The sequence below is a fragment of the Epinephelus fuscoguttatus genome, linkage group LG5 (assembly GCF_011397635.1).
Source record: "Epinephelus fuscoguttatus linkage group LG5, E.fuscoguttatus.final_Chr_v1".
NCBI classification, from domain to species: domain Eukaryota; kingdom Metazoa; phylum Chordata; class Actinopteri; order Perciformes; family Serranidae; genus Epinephelus; species Epinephelus fuscoguttatus.
Genome location: NC_064756.1, coordinates 39,584,871 through 39,598,081, shown reverse-complemented (window position 1 = coordinate 39,598,081; position 13,211 = coordinate 39,584,871). Strand labels below are relative to the sequence as shown.

At 40.0% G+C, this 13,211-nt stretch overlaps 1 protein-coding gene across 2 annotated transcripts in view; it reads right to left on the bottom strand.

Annotated features, from left to right (window-relative positions):
• Positions 1 to 13,211, bottom strand: part of sgsm2 (small G protein signaling modulator 2) — a 136,761-nt gene that overhangs the window by 99,979 nt on the left and 23,571 nt on the right. For both annotated transcript variants that reach the window (XM_049575662.1, XM_049575663.1), the window contains exon 2: positions 9,681 to 9,756. In XM_049575662.1, coding sequence (XP_049431619.1) covers positions 9,681 to 9,756 — 76 coding nt within the window. The remainder of the gene's footprint in view (positions 1 to 9,680; positions 9,757 to 13,211) is intronic.

Here is a 13,211-nt window from a genome sequence, read left to right as displayed (position 1 = left end):
TTATTGCAAAGATTGCAAAGCTATTAAGTAACCTATGTAAACGCTGATAGTCTAATTTTACTGTGGCCACTACCCTGTGCAACCCACATTATTTTCATAATGATATATGTAGGAAAAGATGCTATCTGTTGCTTCTTTAAATATGGAGGTGCTGACTCTCATCCCAACTACCCCAGTGCATGCTGGAGGTCATGGTGAGATGAAGCCAACAGAATCACATCATCTGCAAAAAGCAGAAACCCAATCCTGAGGTCCCAAAACCTACAAACATTTTTCAGATTTTAAGGGCCATACCGAAATCAGGATTATGTCAATCAAATCAGATTTGGCTGTTCTATATGAAAATTTGACGATTTGTTGTTTGTTTCATTATTTTTTTCATATAAAGTCCTTAAGTTTGAATGGGCTAGCAGGACATTCAATGTGACAGCAGCATTTGACTGCTCGACTTGAAGCAATCTCAGTCGACTCAGTCCAGCTTTCAAGAGGCAGCCCTACAAATTTCATTGAAGGAATTTCCTTTAACCTGAACTCACATACTGGGGTAACTACAATCTCAGATATCATCAACCATCCGACATCTGATTTTAAGCAATAGCATTCTGTGGATTTAGACTGAAATCCCCTGTGCATCATCATCATCATCATCATCATACATCATTAAGAAAGCATTGAGCAGAGATTTCATGTCTAAACAGCAAAGTCCCCCACAGATCTGTCAGTCTACAAACTGGATCTCCTACTGTTTAATTGTATATTTTTGGTAATATGAATTGTTTTCCACCACTCAGACCTTTCCCTACATAATATATACATTACACATCCACATTAACGGGTCTTTATAGGCTGCTACACCATGGTCTTAATTATTTACCAAAGTTTTTTGCAGAGTTCTATAGTGAAGGTGCCTCGCCTCATCTAAAAAACAGAGCAAGAACAAGTAGTATTAACACACAAGAACAAGTGGTATAAAGATTTGTCCACATGGTCCAGAAAACAGAAAGAAACAGATCCAAAATTTTGGCACATGTATACAAAACCAAATATCCATTCCAAATTCTGCAGGATATCTTGACATAACATGGTACTGCTGTCAAAAAAAAAAAACAATCTTTCCAACTTGTAACTCTCTCTTTCTGCCCTCCTTTTTCTCTAGCATGTGTGTCAGTGTGTAGGACCTGCCCAAGGACCTGCCCATCCTCTGCTTGCTTGATACATTTCACAGTCACACACCTGCTTCAAGCCATCAACAACTTTCCCACACAAAATGCCTGAAATTGTTACAATGCATTTGCAGTCTTCAAAACAAGCACTTATATCATACAAAATACCAGTGACACCAGAAACCTCACTGATTTAAGAAGCGGCCATGTGTGCTGACAGTTAAGTTCCCAAAAAACGTTAACAATACTCACTAATGGTAAAGAATAAAAGGAGTGGGGTGCCGGTGGCTTAGTGGTAGAGCAGGCGCCCCATGCACAAGGCTGTTGCCACAGCGGCCCAGGTTCGACTCCAGCCTGTGGCCCCTTGCTGCATGTCACTCTCCCTCTCTCTCCCCTCCCTCACACTTGTCTGTCCTATACATTAAAAGCTAAAAAGCCCCCAAAAAATGTCTTTAAAAAAAAAAGAATGAAAGGAGTGAATCTGTGAAGTGCTGCCCTGGACAAGGTAGAAAATAATAAGAGTTCTTGGCGTTTTGGTTCATGCTGGTTCACATGCAACACCACCATATATTTATTTTTTACCTGCATAAGCAGGCGACACTATGTTTTGGCTGGGCATCAGTGGCTTGCATGCAATGGATCCTGGTACATGTAGGCACTGCCAGCAAGGCTCCATGAGCAGGAGAACTCTGCTTTTTCAGTCTATATAGAAGGCACTGTGGAATTTATTACTTCAATTGATTACACTTACTATCAACACTGACTGGACATCCACATAAAAGGTGATAAATTCTTCCTTTAACAAAACAAGAAACAGATGAGACAAACAGTGTTAAAATGACGTCCTTCAGCCTCAGCTCCACAGCAGCAGAATGAGGGTGACAGAGTTCTACTCTGGATGCCATCTTGAATATACAATTAAAACTTAGATTGACAGTTTAATTTCCACACTGCCCTGTTCCCAGGCCAGCCATTAGGAGGGCACTTCTCCACCACTTGGACAGGGACGGATGTGGTTCTGGCTGTTCAGGAGAGAGACATTTGATCTACTGATGATGATGGATAATGAACTCTGCTCTTACAGCCGTTACTCTTTTATTGCATTGAATCCCATCAGCCAGCAAGGGTCAATTCAATTTACGTGGTCCTGTCTGTACATGAGAATGGAAAGAACTGGCTTTATTATAATCTTTGAATTTCAGCACATTTTAGGAAAGTGTGCAAGTTCCAGTAGTTCTCACATCTTTCCACCTGTACAGTATGTACTGCAATATCTTGACCTTTAAGTGGAAGCATTATGGGGATCAGCCAGGATTATACTGGGACATCATGTAGCTAATAACTGATGTACACTCCAACCTCTGCAGACTGTGGAATACTTTGTCAAAGGAAAATTAAATTAACTGAATCAATGATGCCTCCGATAAAACTTTATAAAGTCATGAGTTTAAAATTCATTACTGCATGATTAAGCAAAGTGAAACTTTGAATATTTGTGTGTACACCAACCATTTTATATCATAATGAACAATACCACACCATATCATGTCATTCCATAGCCAGGCTATTCTTATGCACTATTCATATTCATTCATCTAAGCAAAGTAATGACCCAAAGTTCGTATATATTGCACATAATGATGAGCCAGTAATTCATGCATAATCCACGTGTTTTGCATGGCTGCGATCACATGACCAATGTGGTGATGGGAGTAAAGAAGGAAGAGGGTCCAAGCAGTTTTGTTAGGAGGCAGGCTGGGGTGGTGGATGGGTCAAAAACACAGGACGTTCCCCAGGAGCCCTTGGTTGTGCTTTGGGTAGTGGGTTGGCTAAATGAGAACAAGGTAAACCACACCATACCATTAAATACCTCACTGTGGCTGTAGCAGTTTTTGGTAAAAAAAAAAAAAAAAAGAATTAGCGAGCTGTGCTTGCGCGCCTCTGCACACCACTCAAGTTGCACTTGAGGGTCTACATCCATTTCTGTAAAAACAAAAGCACAGAAGATCTATGCAATCAGCACAGTTTCAAGGTAGATATCCAAGACTAAGGTCACCAATTCAGTATCTGACCAAATGTTTCCCCTTCTGTTCCTGAGATGACAGTGAGTAATGGCCAGAAAAGTGTTCCATGCAGAAAAATATGACATCACAGTGAAGTTGACCTTTGACCTTTTGGACATTAAATGTCATCGCTTCATCATTACATCCTGTTAGACATTTGTGTGTTGTCATAATTAGCGTAAGAATTCTTCAGTTATGGCCAAAAATATAATTTGTCAGGTCACAGTGACCTTGACCTTTGACCCATGACCACCAAATTCTAATCAGTTTATTCTTCAGTCGAAGTGGACATTTGTGTCATTTTTTAAGAACTTTCCGTAGAGTGTTCTTAAGATCTCACGAAAATGAAATAGATGCAAGGTCACAGTGACTTTGACCACTGACCACCAAAATCTAATCACTTTGTCATAGAATTAAAGTATATATTTGTGGCAAATTTGAAGAAAATCCCTTACGCCGTTCTTGAGATATTGTGTTCACAAGAACAAGACAGACAAGGTCACAATGACCTTAACCTTTGAGCCATGACCACCAAAAACTAATCAGTCGATTGTTGAGTCCAGGTGGACATTTTTTGCTGAATTTCAAGAAATTCTTTTGGGCTGTTCTTGAGATATCGTGTTCACAAGAATGAGATGGCTGCAAGGTCACAGTGACCCTGACCTTTGACCACCAAAATCTAATCAGTTCATTGTTGTGCCCAGGTGACTGTTTGTGTCAAATGTAAAGAAATTCCCTCAAGGTGTTATAGCAGAATGCCAATATGATGAAACACTGATTTTTAGAAGTAAAGAAGACAGAAAATTAGTATTTCCTGAATACTTTTTATCTGGTGTTGCTCTTAAAGTGTGTAATGAGATTAAATATCTTGGTCATTATATTGTCAATGATTTATCTGATGACATAGATATCCACGGACAGTCTTGCAAGTTGTATGTGCAAGCTAATACGTCTCCTCGCAAATTTAGCATGTGTTCAGTGGCATTTTGCACTCCGCTGTACACTGCCCACTTGTGGCACTTCTATAGGAAGAGTAATATGCAAAGACTTAATGTGGCCTATAATGATGGCATGAGACTACTTCTTAAACTTCCATGAAGGTGTAGTGCCAGCCAAATGTTTGAAAATGTGGGTGTGCCTACTTGCCCAGCTTTAATACGTTATCTTATATATCGATATATGTGCAGGCTCTCTGTCTCAGAGAATAGTATCATCCAGGTCTCAGCCAAACCTAAACTGTGGGGCCAGTGGCACTCCAGCTTGTTTGTGGGTGCAGTTTATTGAATTTTGCCCATTTTTTTAACTTGTATAATGAAGTGTTGGTACTTCTTGTCTTTATATGTGTATGTGTAAATATATATATATATATATATATACATATATCATATCATATTTTTGTACATAGCTGATTGTCTGTTTTTTGTGTGGCATGCTATGGACTATTCTCTGTGTCCTTAATAAAGTCATTATTATTATTGTTGAGATATTGCTTTCATAGGAATGAGACAGACAAGATCACAGTGACCTTGACTCTTGACCTATGACCACCACAAACTAATCATTTCATCATTGAGTCCAAGTGGACGTTTATGCCAAATTTGAAGAAATTCCCTCAAGGCATTCTTTGAGACATCGCGTTTACAAGAATGGGATGGATGGACGGATGGACAACCCTAAAACATAATGCCTCCAGCCACAGCTATGGTCAGCATGGAGGCATAAAAAGTCTTACTGATTAACCTGCAATATTTAAAACTCGAACTTGTTGACAAGCACATTGCACTTCCTATAACTATCATAAGAAAAGCATCCCACTGATTCTCTGGTGTAAAGTTTTTAATGTGATGCAGCAGCAGCAGCAGCAGCAGTGAAGTGTTGGGTTTGCATCAGCAGTAACTTAACAGAGCTCCAGCACAGCAATCAATGATGATTAAAAAATGCTGATTGCGTGAAAGAACAAACAGGAAGGCATAAGTGAAACTCAACTCCAGAAAAAAGAAATTCAGGTAAAAGCTGCAAAAGTACTGACAGCCAAACATAGAGAGACCGCTGTCACGGTACAGCTTTAGCAAACCAACCTGGGAAAACCCAAAAACAGTACCATCTTACCATACCACTAAAGATGCACTAATTGCAATTTTTTAGCCGATTCTGATTTATGATTTATTTTTCAAAAGTCTGAATAATACCTCCTAGACTAAGAAGCTAAATGTTTTAGCATCTTCCACCCACTGAAATAAAACAGTTAGAATTAGCTTTGCTATGCTACACTTTTGAGCTAATTATTAACTCGCTGAATAATAAAAATTGGGTATACTTTAGTCTTTTTGTTAGCTTAACATGTTAGCCTTCAAATAATGCGTAGCATGCATGGAAATTAAACAAAATTTCTGAGAACTGGTTGCAGCGGCTATGAAAATAGTCAGTGTTTGTACTGCCGTTTGTGATGAGAACCATCGTGCAGTGCATGCAAGTTAATTTGCTTGTCACAGGATCAGCCACATCTGAGACTGATCAGCCGATCACCAGTCATGGCTGATCAAGCTGATCGTCCGATTTCAGTCACAAGCCTATTGATCAGTGCATCTCTACATATCATACTGCATTCCATTAACAATTTTAAAATCAACACCTGACAAGAAATAAGGTTTAATCTAAGATTATGTCCATCTACACTGGATTGACCTTACTTTAATAGATCCTCCATTTACTTACTTACAAATTAGGGGTGGGTGATACAGATGAAGCTGATCACAGCATACGTACAAATATCATGATATTCAGCTGAGCTGAGAAAATCTTTATAGATACAATAACCAGATAGGAGTATTCGTTTTTGGCTAATCCTGTAAATTTAAAGTATCACACTTCATCACTAAGCCTGTTAAACAGAACTCTCACAGTTGATTAATTTATAGGGGTGGTGGAAAAAAATCGATACAGCATAGTATCTTCACACAGTGTATCAATTTTTTTTTAATTATATAAATGATCTACTACAACTAGAATAATATAATCAGTTCCTTTTTTCAGTTCACTAGATACATTTTTGTGCTACAAAACATAGCTGAAATGAGATGAACACACTGAAAACTTCTTATTCGGTAAAACGTATGTTAACAAAGGTTTCCTTTGGGGACATAATTTATAGTTGAAAAAAGGTAATAAATCTCAAAATATTGCATTATATATTGTTGCAATACTCAGCATATCGCAACATATTTAAAATCGTAATAATATTGTATCGTGGACCCTCTGGTGATTACCACCCTTATTACTTCATATTGTCTCACAGTTTTATCAGTGAGTCCCAATGCATCTAACAAGGTGTAGAGAGAGTTCATTGCCAGTGATCTCTTCAAAACTCCCAGGTCAATAGAAATCCTGAGTAAATAAAGGCTTAATGCAGACTACTAATAACAAAAGGAAAAAGGCGAGGAGGAACAAATCAATAGCGCCAAGGTGAGAGCTATGTGCCGACAAAGACACTCTCTTTTACACTATCCTCTGTTTTACCTGTAAGATTAATAAAAGTAACATAATCTGAGGCTATACATCATATTTTGTTACAGTATAGTAATGATGGATTATACTGTCAACTCTAGCTCAAACAATTTTTTTGTTTAGCCAGTAAATCAGTGCCACTTTGACATTTTACAAACTATTGTTATCAGCTGAACTTCACTCTAATAGTGGCTGATGGATCTACATCACTGACTAGAGCTGAAGAAGGGAGGGTTGTGTTAAATTCAGCAAAAAGGAGGGGATCAGTGGGCATAGCTTCAGAGAAGCAGCTCCCCTCTGCTGTGTGACTGTGTCTAATTGTGTTGTTCTTCATTTTAAGATGTAGTTACATAAATTTTGTGGCTGGACCACAACAGCTGAAAGTCTGTGTGTACATGACTAGGGCTGAGTAAAAATAATTGATTCATCTGATTCAATCGGTCTTCATTTGAATGACCCAATATCGATTCATAAAATCCAAGATCGATCTTTTAATATACGCTTTTCCCCCACAGTTGTGGAGTAGCTTTAACCCTGTTAATCTCGCCAGTAGTAAACGTGTACTGGCACTAAATTATTAACAACCGCAGTACTGAAAAGCTCCAACATTACCAGTTCTTTTATCCTCTGCTCCTGCTGTCCGTGTGTAGGGGCTGCTGTGCCACATTTATGCACAGACACACAAACATAAGCCCTTTTTAGACAGGAATTGTGCAAATTTGCAGGAAAGCCCAATCAGTTTTTATTCATCATTGGCAGTATAAAAACAAAATTGGGGAGTGCAGCAAACTTTTGTTTATACAGAATGTGCCTTTTTCGGGGCAATGGGGGGCGTGAGCAAGTAACGAAATGTGTAGCTCAGCATGTGACGTAAACAGTGACATACTCCGAGGGTAGCCGTGGCTGGTCAGTCTTTCTGCGATTCTCTCGTAAGTCGGCCCGTCCTTTACCTTCCCCGTCATCTGACAGTTAATGGCCTCCTCATTTGCGAGGACGAGGAGGGCGCGCAATTCCTTGTCTCCCCAGTTGCTCATCTTAACAGCGTCTGTCAGGTTTGGGTTTCCCTCTTGCTACTAGCTGCTCGCTAATTCCTGCTATCAGCTGTTTCCTGTTTATCCACCGCCAGTGGCTCGCATGTGCGGCTTCATCAACAGCTCCTCCCATTGCGGAAGGCTGTCTTGGTCTGTTTAAACTAAAAGGGTTCCGCCAATATGACTACCCTACAAGGCGGAAAATTGGACACCTCAGATCAACTCGCCAATCTGGCTCTGTGTGTCTAAACTTTCGCAGCTTGCCGGCAAAATGGCCCAACATTCGCGGAAAATCTGGCAGTGTAAAAGGGGCTATAGAGTAGAGATTCCGCTGTGAAGACAGAGATGTGAAGATAACCTGAGCTGATGACAGCTAAGCTTGTTACTGTAAGTGCAATATAACCTCCATGAGGAAAAAGCCAATACTTTATCACTGCACCTGTTCAGCAACATGTAAACATGTAGGACAAGTTATATTTCAGTTTGATCTGTCCTCAGTCTCTTATCCAGTGCTGCTAATATTGTTATAAACAAGCACAGAGCGCTTTCCAGCCAGTAGCTAATTGTTACTAACAAGCAGAAACAACAATAGCTGTGACTCCTCAGCAGCAGAAAGGACAGGTGGACTGATACTGGAACACGGTGTGTGTTCTTTATTCTTACTAAACTTCAAAAGAGATCATATGAATATGATTTATTTGACTGACATTTTAGACTTATTTCCAGGGAAATATTGAGTTTAAAATGAGACTTTGCTGTTTTACTATTGATGTTGCTGCTCTAGAAACGTTATATTCAGTTTTAACCCTGTTCTGCATTTAATCTTTTTCAAAATAATTTCTTGAAAGATTTACATTATTAGCCCTCTGAGAATCTCTCTAAAATTAGTGTTGTCAGTGAAATATCCCCAATCGTATCAATATTGAATCAAATTGAATCAGAAATCGAACTGAAACCTTGTGAATCGAAACCGAATCAATTCAGCAATCAGTGTCAATACCCAGCCCTATCCATGACCGAACAAAACAAAACACCTGGGTAACTATGGACCTATAAATGCCATGTATTATTCATGTAGTAACATTGCAAAGAAATTATTTCCAACACAGCCTCTCTTAGGTCTTAGGTGCACAGAGAGGGATACAAGTGTAGCCTTCATGCAGATGACCCTGATGAAGGCTACAAGCCCAAATGCGTTGGTCTAACAGTAAAGTTGTTCTGTATGCTAAAAGTGTTCAAGCTCCTCAGGCATTAACATTGTAGTGTGGATGGAGAGATGCAGAGGATTAGCCTTTTTAATTTACACCCACTGACACAGTTCTGACTTGGCCACACCTCATAAAAGATAAATACCACCTCAAAACTATGACCCACATCCTTTGTGAAAATAACGAGTATCCATGTGATATATCTTGGAGTTTTTATGCAGTTATGTGTTTTAACCCATAGAAACAGACAAGATGCAGCTTCTGTGTCGTCGGTCATTTGGCTGATCTGAGGCTACAGGCAGTCTGACCAGCGTGGAAGCTGTGACTCACACACCACTGCAAGCTCAACCACGCAGTCAGGAGGGGCAACCCCTCTATCTCTGGCCAACACACCCGCGCACACACTCATACATGCAGACGTGTCTAGGGCTTAGAAAGCCTGGGTCTTGTACAGCCTGTCTCTGAAATTGGTTTCCATTAGCTCCACTGTGATTATTAACTTTCCATTGATGCAGCAGCATAGTCAGAGGCGCAGTGACGTCAAGCAGTGTCCTTGACGAAGAAGCAGCACCCAGTCACCTGCTGAGGAGTTCAACAAGTGTGTGTGTGTGTGTGTGTGTGTGTGTGTGTGTGTGTGTGTGTGTAAGACAGCGAGAGAAAGAGAGGGAGACAATGTGTGTGCCCAGGGGATAAAGAGAAAAGCGTACTTACTGCACAGAGCAATGATGTGGCTGCTGTCTTCGTGGACAAATTTCTTAGTCACTGCTTCCTCCATTATCTGCTTCACCTGCACACAAAAGCACAAAAGAGCCATAGTTGGTTCCTGTAACTGGAATAATCATCATCGTCTTTACCTTTGCTGCCATTATTGCTTCACTGTACAGGAAAAGCTGTAATCGTCACCACTATCCAGGGTTGGGTACCATTCATATTTGAACCAGTACCAGTACCTGGAATTCAGTACCGGTACCCACATGTGCTTAAACGCACCTTTTTTTTCTTGCATTGCCTTTGTTGAAAACAATGGCTCAATATGTCACCCAAAAATGGGGATTTGTCAATACTGCCAATATCCACAGCTGACAACACTATTAATTATTTGTACTTGGTTATCTGTATGGAAACATGTTTGCCATAGTGTGGCAACCACCTGATTACAAAAACATAAATGTAGAAGAATAATGCAGCCTTCTCTTAACATTGTGACAGCTACTAATAACAACTCTGACAGTCTCGCCCAAACATCCGCACCACTGGCTTCCAATTAATACCATGGCATCCCGGAAACATTCAAATGAGTCTTTCTGCTGCTATCTATTGTGTCTCTTGGGAGGAGAGCCTGAGTGAGCACAACAACACTGAGTCAGTCTGATGTTCGCTTGTCTAAGTTCGCTCTCTCCGTAGCATTAATTGTCATCAGTAATTAATCCAGGACCTGTCTGACACCTCCGCCATTTGGGTCTAATTGATAAACAGGAAGACTTTAATTGCTGGGTTGTGTGATAATAAAGCTCTAACTACAGAATCACTCGGTTCAAACTTTTCCATGTATTATGAAGGTGTGGGGGGTCATACAGCTGCAGGAATGGAGCTTCATTATCCTCATCACCAAGATGACATTCAACCTTCAGTTTGCTAATCAAACTTTTTTTTTTGTTAAGGGGTGGGCCAAATCATCCATCTTGTACTGTACAGCCAGCGAAGGAACAGGGAAAGCTGATGACAAATACAAACAACCATTTTGTCAGAAGGAACACTGGTGTCCACCTTGTTTTTCAGCGTGGAGCTTTTCTGTTTGTAAGTTTCTCATTGATTTACTTCACTGCTATTGTGACTACAATCAAAAAGTCCTGAGTTTCCTATTTTGTTTCCCGAACAGTGTGGAGTGGAGGAGTGGTTATTTAAGGTAATATGAGGTGAGGGATTGCTGTGGGCATGACTGCATGAATTTAATTGATGGAAAAAAAAAAAAAGATCTGACAATGTCATTGACAAAGAAAGTACATTTAATGAGGATCCCTCACATCACAGCTGATACCCCTTCCACTTAATATGGTATAATACGATGTACTGGATTGGTGGATCCCTAGTGAGGACTGAAAGCAATGCTGTTTTACACATACATTTATACACAATGAAACAACAAAGAAACACTGTGTTGTTCTTTGTAACTGCCAGCTGAGTGGCTTTCTTTTGAATGGATATAATGAATGGAAGCAAAGGACATTTGCAGAGGTGGAAATGGAGAATGAAAACTCCAGAATTCTAAAGTAGACAATCTCCAGAGTATCTTTTGGTTCTTTGTACACGACCACAATAAAGCAATTACTATTGCTTCATTCCAACTAACCCTTGAGCAGGAACTTTTGGGAGTCAGGGACTATAGCATAGACACTCTAGACTCTGGTGTGTTTGGTGGAAACCAAGCAATATTCATTCCGAATGAGGGTTTACACAGGAGATCAGTTTAATCGCCTTTTAATCGCCTTTATTCGGGTCCACGCAAGGTTTGGGGCAGGGAAGGTTTCTGATTGGATAGGGGGCGGGATGGATGTTACGTGTTTCTGAGGATCGCCTCCGCTATTTCTCAACGGTCATTGGTTCAGCTGTTTACACGCGTTTCACCATCTAATAACACAATAATTATTTAGGTGTTTGAGAAATAAGTGGATAAAACGTACAACTATCACTTTATAATGTTTCTAAAGTGTTTCCCTGATGGATTACTTCTCTCCTCGATGGATTCTAAAAACGCGTGACGGCTCGTAACTGCTGAACGCCACTCTGGACAGAAAGTAAGTCTATTATTACACATGTAAAGTGCCTTTACATAGATTAAAAGTTTAAAAGCATTAAACGTAACAAACGAGTGCTTTTACACTCGTATGGGAGAAGAACACAGAGGGTTGATGATGGAGCTGAAGTCAGGTTTTTATTGTGAGAGCTGCTTCATTCAGGTTGTTGTTTACTTGCTGGCACCTTAACTGTGGCGATATGCTGTTCAATATTCAGCCAATATGACCCAAAATGATTACTTTAAATCCAGGTTACGGGTCGGGCTGCGGGTCGTGTTTCAATGGGTCGGACCGGGTTGCGGTACTAATTGGCCTGATGCGCGGGTTTGTGGTTCGGGTGCGGGTTTGTACGTCGCCGGGTTGGGTCGGGGCGGATCTTGAAAACTGGACCCGTGCAGGACTCTGGCCAGAAGAGCAAGGAAACGAGCATGCGCAGAAAGACCAGAATGAACTTTAAGAGGATTGAGTGTATACAAGTGCGAGAAATTCTTTCATTCGGAATTAGAAACGGAATATTCCAGCCCCTTACATCAGATTGAATTTTCAATCGCATTGGCCATTTTCATTCTGAATTAGGTGTTTACAAGATCGCTTTTAATAGGAATGAACTTTCATTCGGAATGAAAAGGGAATTAAACTGTCCATGTAAACCCACTCACTGTGGAAGTGCCAAATCTGCAGTTCTTCGAAAGGCCACTAGGGGCTGGCTCCAAAACAGAGTCAATCTCCATAGAACCCCATGTAAAAAGGACAAACTTTCCAGTAGAAATAAATATGTTTACAGTCTGGTAAAAAGCGTTTTTGGTCTTTACTGCTAATTTCAACATACATAGCAACTGTATGGGGAGAGAATTTTTTATTTAACTCATCCGATGAAATTTTACTAAGGCTTTTAGTTAAAATATGAAGCTTTGTTTTGAACTCTTTTTTTTTAAACAATGTAAAACCAATGAACAGAATCTTCTAATTCTTTTAAGCCCAGTTCAGACCAAAGATGCACGACGAGATAGGTTAAAACAAGCAGCTACTTGCAATGCAGCAGCTACTTGCAATGCGGCATTCTAAAAACCTACTGGTTCACACCAATGCAACTGGATGAGATAGTGTATTACCCATCTCTGTACCTCCGGTTTAATTTCCAGCTTTTCAAGCTTTAGTTGCATTTGTAGTAGTGATGAAACAGCAAAAAGCATAATCAAAAAAAGCATCAGATTGACTATATTTATAATAAATATGTCACAATAATATAAATAACCACCACCAATTAATCAGACAATAGCCCTTTTTAGACAGGAATTGTGCAAATTGCAGGAAAGCCCAATCAGTCCTCTTTCAGCATTGGCAGTATAAAAACAAAATCGGGGAGTGCGGCAAACCTACTAGCCTACCTACTTTTGTTTATACAGAATGCACCTTTTTCGGGGCAATCGGGGGCGCAAGCAAGTAA